Source organism: Bufo bufo, chromosome 10 (genome assembly GCF_905171765.1).
Source record: "Bufo bufo chromosome 10, aBufBuf1.1, whole genome shotgun sequence".
Taxonomy (NCBI): domain Eukaryota; kingdom Metazoa; phylum Chordata; class Amphibia; order Anura; family Bufonidae; genus Bufo; species Bufo bufo.
In genome coordinates, this window is record NC_053398.1 from 130,516,198 (window position 1) to 130,539,503 (window position 23,306).

General features: G+C 48.0%; 1 protein-coding gene across 6 annotated transcripts in view; it reads right to left on the reverse strand.

Moving 5' to 3' along the window:
• The window catches only part of FHOD1 (formin homology 2 domain containing 1), an 87,453-nt gene extending 70,618 nt beyond the window's left edge, over nt 1-16,835 (reverse strand). For all 6 annotated transcript variants that reach the window (XM_040409606.1, XM_040409601.1, XM_040409604.1 and 3 more), the window contains exon 1: nt 16,577-16,835. In XM_040409606.1, coding sequence (XP_040265540.1) covers nt 16,577-16,741 — 165 coding nt within the window. In that variant the 5' untranslated portion in view covers nt 16,742-16,835. The remainder of the gene's footprint in view (nt 1-16,576) is intronic.
• Between the last annotated feature and the right edge of the window lie 6,471 nt (nt 16,836-23,306).

The following is a 23,306-nucleotide window of genomic DNA, read 5'->3' on the forward strand; positions in this document are numbered from 1 at the left end:
TCATTTTCAGCACACCTTACCGCTAGGAATGCCCGGAATGTGACACACACCACACGGGGAGGCCAAAGGTAGCATGCGGTCGGCCCTCCATCATTACAGCAGACGTTATAAACAGACAAGGATGTAGATGGTCCTGTTGTGATAACGTAAATCAATAATTAACAGGCCGCTGGAGGCTCAAACACAAGAACTGAGGACAGGAAACTCTTAAAGGGACGTCACTATTTACTCAGCTTAATCCTACAATGGCCACCTGTCTGCTGTCCCTTTAAATCCCTTAACACTCCACATAGCCAGACAAGAGAAATTACAGGTCACACCGCTGAACCTTTAAATATGAAGTTCACCTGATGAGGACGCGACGCATAATAATCAGCATCGCCCTCAGGCTGCCAGGAATCACCCCCAGCAACCAAGGGGGTACAGCTTATCTGTTGGTAAACATGTATTCTATATAGAGGCATCCAGTACAAGAAAATATATATATATATATATACACCACGCATATATTACTGCCCCCATTGTTCACACTGCTGAGCAGCTCACGGAGGCACGATCCCACAGGCAGATGAAATACCAGAGTGCTCTGGGTGCTGCCCCCTTTCACGTCGTCTCTGGCGGTGCAGATCGGCAGGGACTCTCGGGTGTCACCAGCTCCTTATCAATATTAAATAAAATACTTCATCAAACAAACAAAGCGTCAGTGGCAACGCCAAACCCAGAGTCCAGAGATGATGGCGGCCGCAAGGACAAGTGGTCTGGTTCACTCTCCTGTTGTATCTGCGCCTGGGAAAGCTGGGTCACAATCAACATGGACGTCGTTAGGCCTGGGCTACCACCCGGCTTTCCTAATGGGCAAACAGGACTCATTTTGTGGCCATACAGCCTTCTGCTCCTTTATGGCTATAGCTGAGCGGATTTGTCAAAATTTGGGGAAATCTGGGTGCGGTCATGGTGTTGATATTAATCATCATCATCCAGCTTTCCCAGGAATTAATATAATGAAGAACAGAAGTGTAGGTCACTGGAGAAGCCAGATAGCGAGCACAGCCACTCAACTTTCTATAGCTACTATATGAAACACAGAGAGAAAATGCACCGAACCGATAAACCACTAACTATACTGGCAGGTAATAAATGCAGGTATAAAAAGCTGAGACTTTCGCCAATATGTTCCTATCAGGAAAATATCGGAGCCCATCAATGCACCACGTCACGGTCACTCAGCATGGCAGAGGGTCCTAACCGCTGCTCTAACTATGGTGTGAACAAAGTCTGGGGGTGATATAATTCAGCTCACAGCCAAGCCTCCACACAAAAGCCCAGCATGAATACTGTGGTAGAGCAATGTGAATGAGGCCAAACTGTGAGCCACACCTATACCAGACCATGTGATGGAGGTTACCAGGTGCAGAAGAGTGTTGAAACACACTCCAATCTAACAAGACAAAAACACAGAAATATAGTGGCAATTCTGGAGGAGCTGCTCAGCCCCAAACACTGTGGCGTGTCTCTCATTGGGGGAGCAGCCCGACCGCATGTGGACCGCAGTAATCGACTAACCCCAGCAAAATATGCATACAATGGAGGATGTCGACGCGGTCCACATGCACCACAAGAGCAAACTACACAGAATGTAGCAAATAAATCATATGAAACACAGAGAGAAAATGCACCAAACCGATAAACCACTAACTATACTGGCAGGTAATAAATGCAGGTATAAAAAGCTGAGACTTTCGCCAATATGTTCCTATCAGGAAAATATCGGAGCCCATCAATGCATTTATATAGCTACTGAATAACTGAGGAATGCAAGCAGAGGTACTGAAATTCTAGGCTGACCAGCCATTCAGGAGCCTGGAGACATATATCGAACATACATCAGTTCCTGGAAAAGCTGAGTGACAGCTAATAGGACCTTCAAGTCAGCACCAGGCTTTCCCAACATCCTGACAGTCAAACGGACCTTTGTATGTAGCAGTAAGGGAGCAGGTGGCTGTTCAGGACTCTAGGAAAGCTGGGTGCTTCCCCTGTAACAAACAAGCAGAGATTTGGGATGCTGGGAGGGAATTCTGCTGCGGAGCCGCCGTCTTCCCAGGATCAGGCCAACATTTCTAGCTGCAGTTTCCCAATCCTGTCCCAGTGCCAGGGACCCCGTCCTCAAAATACAGATGCCAGAAGGTCCTGTCTGTGCCAGAGAGCAGCTAAAAATGGGAAAACCATAACCCGTAACAGATGTGGCTGCCCAGAGCTGCAAACACGCCGATGACTAATGCGCTCGGAGATGGGGGAGATGAGGCACAGGGGCCCCGCTTCACATGCTCTGGAGGGGGCCACATCTGACCAAAACAACAACGCATTCCTAAGAGAAAACGGAGGGCGCTCACCAGATCTACAGAGACAGGATACAGGTATATTGCTGCATCGTGGAAAGTTCTGCCGCTTTCTAATGCAAACTTCCTCCACTTGCTGTCAGTGAATGGAAACACCTTTGTTTATATCCGCTTCTCACAGCTAAGGTTTTGTTGCAGTTGCATCCACTCTAGACAATCCACTGTGAGCTGAACACAAATTTCCCTCACATGCTAAGAAATTGTTGCAATGTATCAGTCTGAGGTCCAGGCTATAACTGATCAAGCTGGCCACATACAGTAGAGCAGTAATCTCCAACCGGGACTCTCCAACTGTTGCAAAACTACAACTCCCATCGGGCATGATGGGAGGTGTAGGGTTGCAACAACTGTATAGCCACAGGTTGGGGAACGTTGCATTTAGCCAAACTTGCTGCTTTCATTGCTTGCTGCTCCCCAACTTGCTGCTCCCCAATTGAGAATAGTGTCCAGCATGCATGTGTATGGGGGAGGTGAAATCGGGGTTCCTCCAATAGCCATCTACATGTGTACATGACTGTATGTCAAATAAAACTTACTTGTACCAAGACCTACCCCCTTTCTTATTGGCTGCCTGGATTTTAGGCCTGCTCACGCAGATCGGGTCGGGGTCGCTGTCTGTATGGTATTAATAGTCCCTTGCTGTTATTAGATAGCAGCTGTCAGAGCGCTCTCAGAGAGAGCGCAGTGACATTCCACATACCCCTGCACAGGTTACGGTTCGTCCCTGTCCATGACCCCAGTCGGTCGGAGAGCTGAATGCACACCTGCCCTGGATATCGATTAAAGGGGGAACTCCACCCTAATGTTCATCCTTGGTTCAGAGGTGATGCAATTCCCATTTTGACTTCTTAATTGTAAGAAAACCACCCCGGTCACTAGACAGCACCTCTGGGTACAGACAGCCCTAGAAAGAGAACGACCCTGGAAGAGACCAGAACGACCCTGGAAGAGACCAGAACGACCCTGGAAGAGACCAGAACGACCCTGGAAGAGACCAGAACGACCCTGGAAGAGACCAGCACTTGGCCTATGGTTTCATTACCAGCACAAATATCCTTCCTATCCTGATCATTTGTTACAATGTATCAGTGTAGGGACAACGTATTATCCAGGAGTGCAGCCTCTAGTGTTCACATCCCTACGATATGCCACCGCTGTCTGACTCCTGGGGATCTGATCCAGAAAGTGAAGGTGCTGCAGTATTGCATCCACTTGCCCCCCACTCTGCAGGGTAAAGTCGGAGTACTGCAGCCCCTTTACTCTCAGCATCAGGTTAGACCCCCACCGATCATAAAGTGATTGCAAGTTCTAGTGATGATGGGACTATAAGGGACCCCCCCAGAAGCACCAGAGGAAAAAGTAGTATTGTGGAATATTACGATACGGGCAGCCGTGCCCCCAGAGCAGCTCGCCGTGGATTAGGTAATGTGGTCACAGCTCAGTCCTGTGCTGGGAGATCTGTAGATGAAGGTGGATCCGTTCTAAGACATGGGGTGCATTCTTAAGAACCTCTGACTGGAGTGCCAGCAGGCTGACATAGCATTGTATGCGGGGTTCCTAAAGGCAAAAGTGACAAGTATGACGTCAACGGATCAGAATGACAACAAACAGTAACCCGGCATAAGAGGCACCAGAGCAGCAGGGTGTCAGCAGCGAGAGGGGTGGGGGTGGGGGGGCTGAAACCAAACACGACCCCTGACCTCTCCAGTAACAATCCGATACCTGGCAGGAGGGCGATGTACTGAGCATTGTTAGGAGGACGTCGGCCAAAATGTAAAGCCTGCAGAGACCAGAGAGCCGACCGCCCCTCTGACAGTCTCTATAGGTCCCCTACACGGTCCTATGGCACCCTTATAAGGCTACTTTCACACTTCCGCATGCAAACGGACAGCATTTGTAGACGGATCCGGATGCGGAATGGATCCGGCTCTCCGTATGTCATCCGGAGAAACGGATCCGTTATATATATTTTTTCACATTTTTACCGGTCTGCGCATGCGCAGACCAGAAGGGCGGGTCCGGCATTGCGGTATTTTTAATGCAGGATCCGGCACTAATACATTTTAATGTAAATTAATGCCGGATCCGGCATTCCGTCAACTGATCCGGAATTTTGGACGTAGATAATACTGCAGCATGCTGCGGTATTTCCTCCGTCCAAAACGCTGTTCAGTGACTGAACTGAAGACATCCTGAACGAATTGCTCTCCATTCAGAATGCATGGGGATGAAACTGATCAATTATTTTCCAGGATTGAGCCCCTGTGACGGAACTCAATGCCGGAAAAGAAAAACGCTAGTGTGAAAGTACCCTAACAAAGCCATAAGCTCTGTCATTAAAAAGCCTGCTTGTTGATGGTTTAGCCCAGACTGGGAAATTTTTTTTAAAATAAGTAAAAAATAATAATTAGAAGCACGAGGCGCGCAGTTTTTGTGGCAGTTTTTGTGGCAGTATTTGATGCAGTTTTGTTTAAGCCAAATGTAGGAACACAGAGACTTTTACAGAATTCTTCATCTTCATTTCCCCAATTCATGAACAAAATGCCAAAACTACAGCAGTTACTTATCCCCCTACCCTGTGTATAGGGGACAAGTTTTCGTAATGGGACAACCCCTTTAAATATCAGATACAGTACGTCTTTGGGGCGTTTCCTCTATTTTGGCCCCTGACAACTGCTTAACAGCAATCGCTTCATTTCTTCGCCGTGGTCGGGGAGTCCGGTTTTTCGCTGCAGGTTGTTTTGTGATCAGGACGCTTCATCCAAACTCAAGCAGCAGAAAAGAGGAAAATGCAATTATTCCAAATCTGTGATGGGGGAGGGGGCACATTCTTGTCTGAGGCTTAAGACCATTATAAAAGGCAGACAGGCTTATAATTAGAGAAGGGAGAAGCAGGGGGGGTCAGCGACGATCCTGGCCCTCTTCTTTTTTTCTGTAATCTTTCATCAATATTCTCATCAGCAAAGTCTCACTCAGCTTTTTACAGAACGTCCCCCCTCTCATACTCAGTGTCAGTTTCCACTGCAGTAGTGGCATTCCATTCATGATCCAGGGAACTGGGGAGAAACACAGGCACAAGGTTCATCCAGACAATTAATAGGACTGTGAGGTATCAATTGGGGAAGGGGGAAGCTTTCATCCCAACTCTCCCTCACTCTCACCGGAGTGCCGCAGCCTCTGAAAACAGCAGATTGTCAGGGCTTCCAGCACTCGGACCCCCACTGATCACCTTTCCTGAGGACATGCCATCAATATGAAAATCTGAGAGAATCCCTTTAAAAAATAAAAGAGCTGCCACCTCTCCTGACACGTCTGTTTAAGTAGCTCATGTATTCCTCATGCAACAACAATTCTGCAGCATATTTTCCTATAACTCAATGTTGTGCCATTCCTCTATTATTCCTATTAGAAGAATGAATTGACAGCAGTTTGGAATAAAGGTCCAACTTGGAGAGGGGAGTGGAAAAGGTGTGGGACACACCCCAACTAGTAACACCCAGATGGACGACTTGCAAATTGTTCATAAGTTCTAGCAGGAATAATCAAGGATTGCCGCAACATAGAGTCATAAGAACGGTTATTATATGGGGGATGACAGACATGTCAGGAGAGGGGAGAGCTCCTCTAGTAAGTGCTGGATGATTTTGCCTCGATGAGTGCAGATTCACCTCCTGTAGATGCCCCAATTTAAAGGGCTGTGTCCTAGTGACAGAGATATACCGGGGGATTCTGTAGACTACCCTGTGAAGATTGCAGCAGCTCCGGCCATGAGCAAGGGCCAAACCTCTTGGGCCATAGAACAATGAGAGGTGTATATTAATAGGCAGTAAACCTGCTGGAGCCGCGATAAGGTCTGTGTATGGGAGCAATCACGCGTGAGACGTGTATAGTCCAAGCTGCTGTGCAGGACAGATAGCGCGGGGACAGAGAGGCCCTGGAACAAGGGGGCCGCCTAATTTCCTCCAGCAGGACAATGCAGACAGAAGGAGCCACCACAACGTGGACTACAGGCCTCATCCAGACGTAAAGGGGCCCTCTAACCTCCAACACCTGTCCACAACTATTTCCAATAAAAAAAATTAAAAATATATGATATTAGTCCCCTTTAAACTTGACAATTTTTATAAACTCTGCTTGCTGTCAGTGAATGTTAATTTTGTTTATAGGCCTTACACTTGACCTGGCACGAGCCCGCAGCGGCAACAGCTGGATCCGACCACAACCTGTTTTCTCGATTGAGTGTAAACAAAAAAAAAATAAAAAAAAAATGACCACATGACAATGATTAGCGGAAAACCAGTCCTGATCTGAGACTTCTCACAGCTGGAGGTCTGGTACAAATATTATGTGGCACCAGTCACAGCTGAAGTATACCAGAGAATTGTTAAAAGTGCAAAGACCTGAGATATAAAGAAAAAGGTTCAGACTGAAGTCACTGGAAAGAGGACTAGCGATGTCCCCAGGCCTCAGGGGCAGCCCTCGGCCTCATGCGGAGTCACAATGAAGCAATCACTTTTAGCATGTGCAATGTAAGCAACACACATTACAAAATCACAAAACCTATGAACATGAATATAAAAATCTGAAAGTGGTGATCCAGTATCCCCGGGTGATGACAGAGAAGCAGAGGCAGAAGGGGTTAAATGACAGCAAATAGGCGGTACGAATATTTTAAATACAATGGTTGTAAGCAAAACTGTATATAATATGGAAAAGCTCCATTAATACGGATGGCTTGGAACAGACGGTGCGCCAGATTACTGGAACTTCTGGATCATTGGACGTTCAATATAAAGCAAGCACATGGGTGACCACTGCAGAACAAGGCTGGACGCGTCCCCCACAAGTGTTCATGAAGCGCCTGACCACCACAGACCTGGTACGCCGAAAACCAGACAGACATTCAGGTAATCTGTTAATCCGGCATGGGCCTATAGATAGATTATCAGTTATTCTGGATTACTGGATGGATGAGAGAAAAGCATACAATGGATTAAAGTCGGCTGGTATGGCAGATTTCGGCCATTCCGGCTGACCGTTTGAAAAACTAGCACAAGCGAGCGTTTGCGATCGGCAACGGCGAGCTCTTGTCTGCTGAAAATGCGATCCGCCATGCTGGGAAATGTTGGCCATTCATCAGACGAAAATGCATGTTGGTGGCACTATCGGCTGAATTTAGATGATCAATTGCCATTGAGCTCAAGCACCAGGGAGTCTGTTCTTATAGTTTAGTTGGTGGGATCGTTCGCAATGCGGCCGATCTTTATCTCAAATATATGGCCATCTTAAGTGGTAGGCAACCTCTGCTCCTGCAGACCTACAACCCCCAGAATGCCTCCACAACCATTGCCATGCCCAGTCATCAACTGGCTTCCTATGAGAGACTACCCCATGTTATAAAAATCTAAGGAGGATTTGCAACCTAGATGCTATGAAACTACAACTCCTATCATTCCCTGCAACATAGAAGCTGATATAACCACAATCTATTGCCAAGAAGAATGTGTGTGGGGGGGGGCAGCAATCAGAATCTCTGAAGGAACCTCCTGAGGATCGCAGTTACGCAATAACCAAAGAAGAAAAACAAAATTTTCTTTGTACACGTCAAAAATGAGTAAAAAGTTACGAGAAGTCGTGGAGCAGGATGTTCTGCAGTCACAATAGGAAGTGAGCGGTGGACTCCTCCAGAGCTCCCGGGACAAGAGACCCAACACCGGAGACAGGGAGCAGCGAGACCCAGATAACAATCATAGGGCGCAACCCCACAATGCACCTCTGCAACGACCTGACCCAAATTTATATATACGTATACCGTAAGATTCCTTTCATCTGGCACAGGACTGCAATATAATGTGGACTGTCTCAGGACTAGGAGAAGAAAGAACTAATTAGTTGACCAGTTTTGGGTGCTATTTTATTTTACGCTTTACTGTGAACATCCAGTAATACAGAATATCTGATAATCCAGCACCTATAAAAGGTTCCAGATAAAACATATAGCTACAGTTACAGGCACTTACTAATGTATTGTGATTGTCCATATTGCCCCCTTTGCTGGCTGGATTCATTTTTCCATCGCATTATACACTGCTTGTTTCCATGGTTACGACCACCCTGAAATCCAGCATCGGTGGTCGTGCTTGCACACTTTAGGAAAAAGCACCAGCCTATGTGCGTTCCCATGGTCCCAGCCACCAGAAAGGCCAACAAGCGTGCAAGCCTGGCCACCGCTGCTGGATTGCAGGGTGGTCGTAATCCCTGGATACGAGCAGTGTATAATGTGATGGAAAAATGAATCCTGCCAGTAAAGGAGGCAATATGGACAATCATCACAATACATTAGTAAGTGCCTGGTATTAAAGGGGTTAGACAAAGTCTAAAACATGCCCGCCCAATGCACAGGGAGGCTTGTCCTCGTCGCAGGGGTAAAGCCTCCCTGCTCCCCCCCTTGGCGGTTGTTTTCATCAGCTCAACGGGGAGATGCAGTGGCAGCCGTGCCGGGATCAGGAGCGACGCCGGTGCTGGCGAGCGGGATAAGTATAATCTATATGAGGGGCATGGTCTAGAGTCTGACATTTGATAACTGCCTTTATCTACATGATAAATGCCAATTGCTGAAGTGAGACAACCCCTTTAATGGCACACATCTCTCCTGTCCTGTTTGCTACAATGTATCAAAACCTGCTCAATTCTATCAGTCTGAGGTTTAGCCCATGAAGGATACATTGTAACAGTCTGAAAGGCTAGATCATTCACTGCAGGCAAAGGAGATCATAAAAACAGTGAGGAAATGAAACAGAGTATACTGAAGGTGACAGTACACTGTGAAATCCCTTTAATGAGGGGGGTGACAAAATCATGCAAATACCTTTCACCGCCTCTGAACTACGCAATAAAAAGAAAAATGCACAATGAAACGCGGGAACCCAGGGTGACAATGCACAGGAGGCGCAGGACGGGACAGGGCCTCATGTCAGGCCTGCAGCGGCATACAAGCCTCGTACTGTACATATATGGGGGAGGACGGAGAAAACTCCATTCACATCACTGACAGCAGATCCCATGTCTGGCAGCTCTTCACCCCTGTGCAGCATATCTGGGGGGTCATCTGCAGCATAACAAAGGGCTGGCCTGGCTCCTTTTCCGGGGTCCATGAATGCCCTCCTGTTATTAATGGCAACTACTGGTATCAAACAACCATTTCCATTGCCCCTTTTAATCCAGAAAGGATCAGACTGTTGGATAAAAGGAATGTCAACATATAATAGAAAAAATATCCAATTTTTGAATACACTTTAGGTGAAATGTATCAAAACCGGTGCCCATGGCAACAAAGTGTCACAAAAGTAGAGCTGGAAGCCGACTGGTTGCCATTGGCGACTACAGCCCTTTACCGCCCCACCAGTTTTGATTTATTTCCTCCCTTTGCGGCTGAATTCCTCATCATTCCTCTGCTTACTCACGGTTAGGGTGAATGAACGCGGCCGTAAGCGTTCTGCAGTCCGCAAATCCGCAAAACACGGATACTGGCAAAGTGCATGCCGCCAAAACAGACAAGAATAGGACATGTTCTATTTTATTTATTTTTGGGGGGCCATGGCACGGACATACACACCGTGTGCTGTCTCCATCTTTTGCGGCCCCACTGAGATAAACGGGTCTGCAAAAAATGTCCCTGCCCGCACAGCTGGGAGATTCATTGAATTTGAGGCCATGTTGACTTTTTACTTCCGTTTGACAACTGTGGAAAATACAACTGCGTTTCATCCGTGAAGAATACGTGTTTGGTCCATAGGTCTGTTTTTTGCAGTACACGTGTCATCTGTATTCAATGGGCGTGTTCAGTCTGCACCATGCACCAAAGTAGTGCATGCCCCCGTGTATTTTCCACTGCGATCTGCGGGAAACCAGTGGGTACGTGTGCGGTTAGTGGAAAATGTGGATAGCACACATCTGAGAAAAGCGGAAATGTGAACGAGGCCTCAGCCCTAGACGGAGGAAGGCACCCGGTGAATACATCAGATGTACCTACAGGCCCACCATTCACCTGATAAATGGCAAATCATGTTCTTTTGGCCTCCGTTGAGCCAGTGTGTAATAGTAAAGATGAACGCATAGTTAACTGCACTTACCTATGCAAAAAGTCACAGTAAAAAAGTATACCCTGGCACACTGTTTTTTGCACTGGCAGTGGGCACGAGTCGGAGGTATACATGAGGAGCATTGAACGGCCATTAGCCTGGAGTCCGGGACAGCAGAGAGATCTGTGCCCCTACAGGTGGGCCGTGTACATCAGGGATCAGCAACCTCCGGCTGTTCTGAGATTGCAACTCCCAGAGCGCTCCATTCACTTAGGATTTACAAGCAGGTGTGCATGCTGGGAGTTGTAGTTACTCAGCAGCGGGAGTGCCAAAAGGTTGCTGACCCCTGGTGTACAAAGTCACAACCTGTGTGAGCAAGGACGAGGTTGAGGTGGTCATCACACTTCTCTCTCTCTCCCCCTTGCTACAGTCTGGAGTTCACAGGAAGCAAGTGTAACAAACCCTTAGGCCCCTTGCAGACGAGCGTGTCCGGATTAGGTCCGGATGCGTCCCGGTGCATTGCGGCAAACCCACGCGAGTAGGTACTCAATTGCAGTCAGTTTTGACTGCGATTGCGTTCCGATTTTCAGTTTTTATCGCGCGGGTGCAATGTGTTTTGCACGCGCGTGATAAAAAAAACTGACTGTGGTACCCAGATCCGAACTTCTTCACAGAAGTTCAGGTTTGGGTTAGTTGTAGTGTAGATTGTATTATTTCCCCTTATAACATGGTTATAAGGGAAAATAATAGTATTCTGAATACAGAATGCATAGTACAATAGGGCTGGAGGGGTTAAAAATAACTAAAAAATAATTTAACTAACCTAATCCACTTGTTCGCGCAGCCGGCATCTCCTTCTGTCTTTATCTGTGAGCAATAGGACCTTTGATGACATCACTGCGTTCATCACATGAATGTGATGAGCGTAGTGACGTCATCAAAAGGTCCTATTGCTCACAGATAAAGACAGAAGAGATGCCGGGCTGCGCGAAGAAGTGGATTAAGGTGAGTTTCATTATTTTTATTTATTTTTTTAACCCCTCCAGCCCTATTGTACTATGCATTCTGTATTCAGAATACTATTATTTTCCCTTATAACCATGTTATAAGAGGAAATAATAATGATCGGGTCCCCATCCCGATCGTCACCTAGCAACCGTGCATGAAAATTGCACCGCATCCGCACTTGCTTGCGATTTTGACGCAACCCCATTCATTTCTATGGGGCCTGCATTACGTGAAAAACGCACAAAGAGGAGCATGCTGCGATTTTCACGCAACGCACAAGTGATGCGTGAAAATCACCGCTCGTGTGCACAACCCCATAGAAATAAATGGATCAGGATTCAGTGCGGGTGCCAAACGTTTAACTCACGCATCGCATCCGCGCGGAATACTCGCCCGTGTGAAAGGGGCCTTAGATTTAACAGGTTTTCACCACTGACAGTAAGCAGAGATCCGGACACTGACAAGAAACACAAGGGATATCAGAGAGCTGCAGAACTTTTCGTTACTACTCAGAGACTGTAGTAAGAGTGTATCCTCTGTACAGTAAGGGTCGCTGCGGCCGCTCATTACCTACACTTGCACATTCCAAACTTTCCTTTACTTGTGACACATTAACATAAGAATCTCTTCCACCACACGTCTGACCAAACTGGTTCTGCCGTAGAGCCCTGAAGTGGGACACAGGGTACTTACCCGGTGCTACATACCAGAGGACGATCATGTGACAGGACGGACACCTGTGCGGAAACCTGACAATAAGATCTGTCAGGTGACTAAACCTAGTGTGAACAAAGCCTTTACAATACAGGACACCGCCAGATCTAGGCCCATCGTGGACACACACTGCACACCTGGTCGCTCTTTTGCGCCAGCATTTTAGGTTTAAAACCAAGATAATGACCTAATCGGAGAAAAATAAATGGAAAGACTGAGAGGCACTGATTTGTGTGTGAATATGGTCTAATACAGCTGCAGGTTAGGATCCCCCGTGGCACTTACATCATCAGACCTCCGTGGTCTCCTAGACTGATATAAATAAAGTTCATGCAAATGGGAACAGGATGTGGTTACATTTGGCCATATGGTCCGGGGAGGGCGCTATACGAGCAGGACTAGGTAGGTCCGCACACATCACCTCCATACTGGGTGTGAAACACTCACTCCTTTACCTAAAGTCGGCTGCCCTCAAATCCACCAGACACCTGTTCAGCCCACAGCTTACCCTCCTGACCCCCCCCCCATAAACATGCATACCCAGCTCGGTTAAGGCCTCTTTCACACTTGCGTTGTCCGGATCCGGCGTGTACTCCACTTGCCGGAATTACACTCCGGATCCGGAAAAACGCAAGTGTACTGAAAGCATTTGAAGACGGAACCGTCTTCCAAATGCTTTCAGTGTTACTATGGCACCCAGGACGCTATTAAAGTCCTGGTTGCCATAGTAGGAGCGGGGAGCGGGGGAGCGGTATACTTACAGTCAGTGCGGCTCCCGGGGCGCTCCAGAATGACGTCAGAGCGCCCCATGCGCATGGATGACGTGATCCATGCGATCACGTGATCCATGCGCTTGGGGCGCCCTGACGTCACTCTGGAGCGCCCGGGGAGCCGCACGGACGGTAAGTACACTGCTCCCCCGCTCCCCGCTACACTTACCATGGCTGTCAGGACTTTAGCGTCCCGGCAGCCATGGTAACCACTCTGAAAAAGCTAAATGTCGGCTCCGGCAATGCGCCGAAACGACGTTTAGCTTAAGGCCGGATCCGGATCAATGCCTTCCAATGGGCATTAATTCCGGATCCGGCCTTGCGGCAAGTGTTCCGGATTTTTGGCCGGAGCAAAAAGCGCAGCATGCTGCGGTATTTTCTCCGGCCAACAAACGTTCCGTACCGGAACTGAAGACATCCTGATGCATCCTGAACGGATTACTCTCCATTCAGAATGCATTAGGATAATCCTGATCAGGATTCTTCCGGCATAGAGCCCCGACGACGGAACTCTATGCCGGAAGACAATAACGCAAGTGTGAAAGAGCCCTTAGTGTGCATGTATTTCCAATGGGGAAAGACATATAAGCCGCTGCAGACCCCTTTGCATGTGGGGGGGTCCACTATAATTAGCTGGTGCGGATTTCAATGTAAATGACATTTCTGCGTGTGTAAACGATGCCCCTGTATGTTCTGCAGCTTTAGGGCTCATCCACACGACCGTATGTATTTTGCGGTCCGTAAAAAATACGGATGACGTCTGTGTGCATTCAGTATTTTGCATAATGGAACAGCTGGCCCCTAATAGAACACTACTATCCTTGTCCGTAACGCAGACAATAATGGGACATACGGAGATGGGATGCACATGGAGTAAGTTGTTTTTTTTTGCAGACCTATTGAAATAAAAAGGTTCTGCATACGGTCCGTAAAAAACAAACAAAAAAAATACGGAACGGACACGGAGAGAAAATACGTTCGTCTGCATGAGCCCTTAAATGCTCTTTGTGTCTCAAAACTTTAAAGATCTCTGCTTACTGTCAACGAATGGCAATATTCTTGTTTGCATCAAGAGGCTGCACATACTCCATACAGCTGAGGGTTTGTTACAATTGTATCCAGTCTGGACAATCCTCTGTGAGCACAAATCTGTCTCCTGGCCTGATAGTTTGTTACAATGTATCAGTCTGGAGTCCAGGATGTTTACCGTATATTGAACCGACTGGATACAATTGTGACAATCTCACAGATTTATAGAGAACAAAGCCAGTACAAGGCCTTGCAGGGGGTCCCCATCAGGGTCTTGTCTTCATGGAGACTGCAAAGCTATTTAGAAGTTAGGAGAGATTTAAATAAAAGCAGAGAGCAGCGATCAAAGGGGTCATGGAGAGAGGTATGTTCCACCGAGCCGGCAGACTGCGCCAGGCCTGCCAACAGTTACTTCAGCTAAATTTGGGATAGACACATATATGGAACAAGGGCGTGATCACGTCTTCCCGGACACGAGGCTTAACCCTTTCACCTGGCAGGAGCCCGCTCTGCCATGCTGCTCGCATCCTCGGGATTAGCTGCGAAACGGATTAGAGAGAATATTCAAAAGCAAGGAAGGCAAAGGCCAGAGGAACATAAACTGCAAAACCACACGCGTTTCAAGGCCTCGGCTTCATTAAGGCACACAAGGGACAACAATACCCGATCCTGATATATATATATATATATATATATATAAACCTCTATTTTATCCCACGCAGGACAGGGGTGGTGGATGCCTCCAGGGCTGCAGATCACTGTCACAAGAGGCTTTCACGGCCAGCAGAGGATTATGATAGGATTGCTGGGCTCCGAGGTGGGAGGGTCACCAAGGGCCATCGGTGGAAAACATTACAGCGTCAAGAAGTGACTTGTGGAGCCATAAATAACCCTCCAGGGCGACACCACTACGGCAGGGCATGATGCCAAGGGGGCAGGGCCCATTTATAATAGTGGGGTGTCAATGTCTCTTTGCTTAGCAGTCCCCCAATAGTGAAGAATCACACCCCGTAGTCTAAGCAGAGGCGACAAGTTGTGCAGAAAGTCCAAAATGTGAACATAGTCATAAAGTTAGTCGCTAAATATGGACGACAGCCTATCCAGGCGAGCACAGATAAAGAAGGTGTCAACAGGCGTCACGTGCCGCAGAAGTCATGTGACCTCCCCAGAGAATTGAAAGAGAAGCGTTATAACCAGGAGCGACGTCATGTGACCTAAACGGCCAAAGTCGCAGTGATGTCCTAAAGGCTATGTAGTGGTATCACACGAATATAAGGGAAACCCCAAAACTGCAGCGTGGCCCACAGAGCTTACACTCATTCCATCCACCAATACCGCAGCCTGGCCCACAGAGCTTACACTCATTCCATCCACCAATACCACAGAGCTTACACTCATTCCATCCACCAATACCACAGTGTGACCCCCAGAGCTTACACTCATCCCATCCCTCAACAACACAGCGTGACGCACAGAGCTTACACTCATCCCCAGTACTACAGCATGACCCCCAGAGCTTACACTCATCCCCAGTACTACGGCGTGACCCCCAGAGCTTACAATCATCCCCGGTACTACGGCGTGACCCCCAGAGCTTACACTCATGCCAGGTACTACGGTGTGACCCCCAGAGCTTACACTCATGCCAGGTACTACGGTGTGACCCCCAGAGCTTACACTCATGCCAGGTACTACGGTGTGACCCCCAGAGCTTACACTCATGCCAGGTACTACGGTGTGACCCCCAGAGCTTACACTCATGCCAGGTACTACGGTGTGACCCCCAGAGCTTACACTCATTCCAGGTACTACAGCGTGACCCCCAGAGCTTACACTCATCCCAGGTACTACGGCGTGACCCCCAGAGCTTACACTCATCCCCAGTACTACAGAGTGACCCCCAGAGCTTACACTCATCCCAGGTACTACGGCGTGACCCCCAGAGCTTACACTCATCCCCAGTACTACAGAGTGACCCCCAGAGCTTACACTCATCCCCAGTACTACAGCATGACCCCCAGAGCTTACACTCATCCCCAGTACTACAGCGTGACCCCCAGAGCTTACACTCATCCCCAGTACTACGGCGTGACCCCCGGAGCTTACACTCATCCCCAGTACTACAGCGTGACCCCCAGAGCTTACACTCATCCCAGGTACTACGGTGTGACCCCCGGAGCTTACACTCATCACATCCCCCAATATGGCAGTGTGACCCCCAGAGCTTACACTCATGACATCCCCCAATACGGCAGTGTGACCCCCAGAACTTACACTCACCCCCAGTACTACAGTCTAACCCCCGGAGCTTACACTCATCCCCAGTACTACAGTGTGACCCCCAGAGCTTACACTCATCACATCCCCCAATACGGCAGTGTGACCCACAGAGCTTACACTCATCCCCAGTACTACAGTGTGACCCCCAGAGCTTACACTCATCACATCCCCCAATACGGCAGTGTGACCCCCGGAGCTTACACTCATCCCCAGTACTACAGTCTAACCCCCGGAGCTTACACTCATCCCCAGTACTGCAGACAGATCCCAACATTCGTTTCCCAGGTCACCCCCATACCTTGAGCGGGGCCTCCAGCAGTTTGTACAGTGCGGGCAGCTGCTCGATCAGCGGGGCGGTCTCCGGGAAGTTATACACCGGGGGTCTCCGCGGCTCCGGGAAGTTGGTGCAGACGAACGGATCTACATCGTCCAGGTACTGCACCCGGCACGGGATGAAAACCATGGCGGCGAAGGCTGCGACCGCTCACTGCCCGGGATTCCCGGTCACTGCTCCACATACAGCCTGCAGCCTAGGTCCGCCGCTCACCGGGAGCCGGGGCGGGGCCGTGACGTCACCGAGGGCGGGAACTGCAGAGTATAAAGAGGGACGAGACTGGAGGGTGAGGAGATTGACCGAGCAGAGAGACGAGACTGTCACTGAGGGGAAGAGACCGGCCAGAGGAACAGGAGACTGTCACATAGGAGAAACTGACAGACACTGAGGAGAAACTGACAGACCAGAGAGGCGGGAGACTGTCACTGAGGAGAAACTGACAGACCAGAGAGACAGGAGACCGTCACTGAGGAGAAACTGACCGACCAGAGAGACAGGAGACTGTCACTGAGGAGAAACTGACAGACCAGAGAGACAGGAGACTGTCACTGAGGAGAAACTGACAGGCCAGAGAGGCAGGAGACTGTCACTGAGGAGAAACTGACAGGCCAGAGAGGCAGGAGACTGTCACTGAGGAGAAACTGACAGGCCAGGGAGACAGGAGACTGTTACTGAGGAGAAACTGACTGACCTGAGAGACATGAAACTGTCACTGAGGAGAAACTGACAGACCAGAGAGACAGGAGACTGTCACTGAGGAGAAACTGACAGGCCAGAGAGGCAGGAGACTGTCACTGAGGAGAAACTGACAGACCAGAGAGACAGGAGACTGTCACTGAGGAGAAACTGACAGGCCAGAGAGGCAGGAGACTGTCACTGAGGAGAAACTGACAGGCCAGAGAGGCAGGAGACTGTCACTGAGGAGAAACTGACAGGCCAGGGAGACAGGAGACTGTCACTGAGGAGAAACTGACAGACCAGAGAGGCGGGAGACTGTCACTGAGGAGAAACTGACAGACCAGAGAGACAGGAGACTGTCACTGAGGAGAAACTGACAGACCAGAGAGACAGGAGACTGTCACTGAGGAGAAACTGACAGACCAGAGAGGCAGGAGACTGTCACTGAGGAGAAACTGACCGATAGTGCTACACGGAGAGAGACAAGAGACCAACCAGAGAGACAGGAGACTGTCACTGAGGAGAAACTGACAGACCAAAGGAACAGGAGACTGTCACTGAGGAGAAACTGACAGGCCAGGGAGACAGGAGACTGTCACTGAGGAGAAACTGACAGGCCAGGGAGACAGGAGACTGTCACTGAGGAGAAACTGACAGGCCAGGGAGACAGGAGACTGTCACTGAGGAGAAACTGACAGACCAGAGAGACAGGAGACTGTCACTGAGGAGAAACTGACAGACCAGAGAGACAGGAGACTGTCACTGAGGAGAAACTGACAGACCAGAGAGGCAGGAGACTGTCACTGAGGAGAAACTGACAGACCAGAGAGGCAGGAGACTGTCACTGAGGAGAAACTGACAGGCCAGAGAGGCAGGAGACTGTCACTGAGGAGAAACTGACAGGCCAGGGAGACAGGAGACTGTCACTGAGGAGAAACTGACCGATAGTGCTACACGGAGAGAGACAAGAGACCAACCAGAGAGACAGGAGACTGTCACTGAGGAGAAACTGACAGGCCAGAGAGGCAGGAGACTGTCACTGAGGAGAAACTGACAGACCAGAGAGGCAGGAGACTCACTGAGGAGAAACTGACAGACCAGAGAGGCGGGAGACTGTCACTGAGGAGAAACTGACAGACATGAGACAGACACTGAGGAGAAACTGACAGACCAGAGAGGCGGGAGACTGTCACATAGGAGAAACTGACTGACCTGAGAGACATGAGACTGTCACTGAGGAGAAACTGAGAGACATGAGACTGTTACTGAGGAGAAACTGACTGACCAGAGAGACAGTAGACTGTCACTGAGGAGAAACTGACCGATAGTGCTACACGGAGAGAGACAAGAGACCGACCAGAGGAACAGGAGACTGTCACATAGGAGAAAATGACAGGCCAGAGAGACAGGAGACTGTCACTGAGGAGAAACTGACAGGCCAGAGAGACAGGAGACTGTCACTGAGGAGAAACTGACAGGCCAGAGAGACAGGAGACTGTCACTGAGGAGAAACTGACCTGAGAGACAGGAGACTGTCATTGAGGAGAAACTGACCTGAGAGACAGGAGACTGTCACTGAGGAGAAACTGACCTGAGAGACAGGAGACTGCCATTGAACAGAAGGCTCCCTACCTGAGACTGACTGACTTGAGAGTCTTACTAAAGAGAGAGACATTCATGATGCGATTGACCAGAGAGAAAGAGACTGGCTCTGACATCTTGCTCCAATATCCTTGGGGGGGCCCAGCCACTCCAGAGACCTCTGCAGGTGGAGTAATTACACAGTGCTGGCGGAGGAGCCCCTGTAACCTGATGTCCCCATGTATATGAACCCTACAGAGAATGGCTTGTCTAAGGGCTCATGCATCCGGCCATTCCGTGTGGTCCCCAATGCACGGGCAGCATCCGTGCAGAGGGATGCGACTGAGTATTTTTGCCGCCCAGTTTTCCAAACCGTGCCATGACTGTACAGGTCGGACTCCTCGCAGAGCCTCAGCAGGAGCCTATGTGCAGTTTATCTGCAGTCATGTGACCCCACACCTGAGCTCCCACAATGCTCTGCTCTCAGATAACAGGAAGAGTACAGAATCCTGATTTAGCTTTCTATGAGACATTGACTTTTCAAATTTAGAAAATGGTGCATTTTTCCAAATTCTCGGTAAATTTGGGATTTTTTTAAAATAAAGGTGAAACACATCGACTCAAATTTACCTTTAACATAAAGTACATTGTGTTACGAGAAAACAATCTCAGAATGGCTTGGATAAGTAAAAGCATTCCAAAGTTATTTCCACATAGTGACACGTCAGATTTAGGTCTCATGCACACGACCGTATGTGTTTTGCGGAACAGCTGGCCCCTTATAGAACAGTCCTTGTCCGTAATGTGGACAATAGGACACGTTAAATGCTTTTGTGGAATGGACATACGTAAATGGAATGCACACAGAGTAACTTCCGTAACTTCAACCCATTGAACTGAATGGTTCTGTATACAGTCCACACAAAAAAAAAAAAAGGGACGGACACGGAAAGAAAATACGTTTGTGTGCATGAGGCCTTAAAAACATAGGCTATGTCAGGAAGGTGAAAAATGTGTCCTGAAGGGGTTAATAGTATGGTGATAGGTTCATTGATTATTTTTTTTTTTTTTATTAAATTTTCAGGTTCAGTCGATAATTGGTGATGGATGATGAAGAACAGGTGTGTATAATATTAATATTTTCCTTTTTGAAGGGGGATTCTGAGGGTACAATTGGCAATCAACCCCTTCCCAACACACGCCATGCATGTATGGCACTGTGGGAAGTGACTTCCCGACAATTGCTGTACATTAATGGCATGCTGCCATCATCTGTGGAAACTCTGATGCTGGCAGATTAGATGCTGCTGTCAATGATGACCGCCGCATATTAGGGATTTACAGAGGGAGAGTGCTCCCTCTCTCAACCCATTGGCTCCCTGCGATGTGCCAATGGCTGCTAAGTTCCCCAGCCTGGGTCTCATAGGCAACTATTGGTGTAAGGGCTCATGCACAATGACGGATCCTGGCCAAGTGCATGCCACCATTTTTATTTTTTTTAACTTTTGTAAAAATGTCCTATCCTTGTCTGCAAAACAGACAAGAATAGGACATGTTCTATTATTATTATTTTTTGCGATGCTGCTGAAAGGACATGCCAATGCGGACAGCAGAAGGGTGAGCTGTCCACGTCTTTTGCAGCCCCATTGAGATGAATGCATCCGCCTCCGATCTGCAAAAAACGTGGATCTGATGCATACTGAAACTATGGCCTTGTGCATGAGTCTGACATTCGCAATGCATTACAATACACTATGTATTGTAATGCATTGTAGAAGGGATTAGACCCTCAAAACTTCAAGTCCCCTAGTGGGATAAAAAGGAAAAAAAAGTTTTATAAAAAAAATACAAATAAAGTTTCTAGTAAAAGTGTCCCTTTCCCCTCTTTAAGCCATTTAAATAAATAAAAGACATAATAGGTATCGCCATGTCTGTGACAACCGGCTCTATGAAAATATCACATGATCTACCCCATCAGATGAGCACTATATAAAAAAAATATGTGCCAGAACAGCCATTTTTAGCCACATCCAGCCACACCATCTAAATACACCCTTAGGGCTCATGCACACGACCGTTGCCCGGCCGTGGCCGTATTGCGGCCCGCATACAGGGGGTTTGCAATACACGGGCATTGGCCGTGTGCACCATGGATCACGGACCCATTCACTTGAATGGGTTCGCAAACACGGAGATGCGGAACGGAGGCACGGATCGGAACACCACGGAAGTACTATGGAGTGCTTTTGTGGTGTTTCTGGCCGTGCCTCCGCATGCACTACTTTTTTGCGCTGCAGATCGCGGACCCCATTCAAGTGAATGGGTCCGCGATCTGCATGCGGCTGCCCCACAGTTGTGCCCGTGCATTGCGGACCGCAATTTGCGGTCTGCAGCATGGGCCCGGCCGGCACATGGTTGTATGCGTGAGCCTTTAGAGTACAGCCATGCATGGGGTATACAATGCAGATTTTCCTAAGTGTAATTGAGTGCAGAATATAACCAAACTAGATAACATTTGTGAAAATGTCATCCACACACTGCAGACATTTTCTCTAATGGAATCTGTATATAACCTGGTCTGCAGTGTTGATTATAAATCCAAATACTGTGGATTTCATCCCAAGTCTCCTCCAAGGAATCATGGCAGAATCCACAGCTGCAAAATCTGCTGCAGAAAATTTGCTTTCTTGTGACCATATCCTTAGAGGATTGTTGCAATGCGAACAAAGCAAAAAAAAAAAACAACTCACATCATGATTTAAAAAAAAATCTTTAGTGTCTGTGCAGCATTTTTAACCCCAAAATTTGTTTGTACCCCAAAAGTGACTTGCAAAAAAATATATGTATTTGTGGCTTCCCATAAGGACTAGTTCTAGGAACATTTCCTGCAGTGGTTTCCATGATGGTATTTCTACATCGGGGGTCACTGTTCGGTTTTGGGAGGTTTAAATGTAGTCTCTTTAATTGTACACAATCTTCATATTGAATATTCCTGTCTTCATCCACTTTTGTTTCCATTCACACCTGTCTTACAGCCGTACGTTTTTGCCTCTATCCTTAATTCTCTCTCGCTAGGAGACGTTGATGCATGTTTTCGAATACAATTATCACATGCCTACTGATGTCAAGCAAATCCATCCTTCTTTAACCTCAGACCTTTCTGCTGCAGTTCAGCGTAACATAATATCCAAGAGAGACTGCGGCATGGAGGCGTCTCTGTAATGTCACACATGATAAAACTCTCCTTCCCATACATTTACCACAAGCTGAAGAATGCAGAAAAAGTAGGACCCGTGGATGTCAGATGTTGGGACAGTAATTGTCCAAAACCATTTAATAAAGACTCATATAGTTTTTTTTCTGTAGGTATTCTCTTCTATAGAGAATACTGAGGCACCATATAGTGGCATTCAGAGTCCTCTGTAGTACAGAGATGCAGGAGCTTTTTGAAATAGGCTGCAGGTACACAGCTCAGAGGCCAGAGAAAGTAATTTGAGGACCACCAAAGCGGCAAAGCTGGAATGGCGTAGTAAATTGTATAACCTTTTCTCTAATAATCAAAAATATCTCATCTGGAACCCATCAGGTCTTGAAGAGGTTCTCCGGGCTTTTTATATTGATGACCTATCATCAGGTCTGACACCCAGCACCCCCACGATCAGCTGTATGAAGAGAAATCATGTGCCGTCTCCCTTCTCTCTTCCTGCTCGCCATAGACATAGCAGCAGTGAGCAGGAAGGCAGACACGCACCTTCCATACATACAGCTGAACGGTGGGGGTGCTGGGTGTCAGACCACCGCCGATCTGATATTAATGACCTATCGTGAGGATAGGTCATCAATATTAAAAGACCGGGGAGCCCCTTTAAAGGTGCATTCTGATAGCAAGGTATAACCTGTTGTGGGTAGGGCATAACTGTAGGATCAGTAGTTCAACCCCTGGGAAGCATGTGCGCTGCCACTTCTTTCAAAGTCTAGGGGACTGCCAGAGAAAGTGGAGTACAATGCTTACCCATCTCTGTCAGATGTTTGAATAGAGCTGCAATGTACAAGGTCAACTAAAAAGGGGACATAAACCACCCGTTCTCATGATGAGAGGGACTCTCAGCAACTGGACCTCCAATGATCTAAAAGTTAATCCCTACCCAACGCATACGGGAGAATTTGGGATTACCAGAATGCCTCTTTAAGCTGGCCCATATACTTCTAAGGGCTGTATTACACGTGCAGAGGGTCGGCCAGATCATCACTAATAAGCGTTTGTAGGAACACTCGTTAGCGATGATCTGCCTGTGTGATGGTGCTGCGTTTGCTTGTTTATTGGCCAATCGCAATTTTTAAGCAGGCTAAAAAAAAATATTTGACGTCTAATCACACTCTACTGACGGCAAATAATTATTCTGTATGGGGATAAACGATTGCATTAGTGATCTGC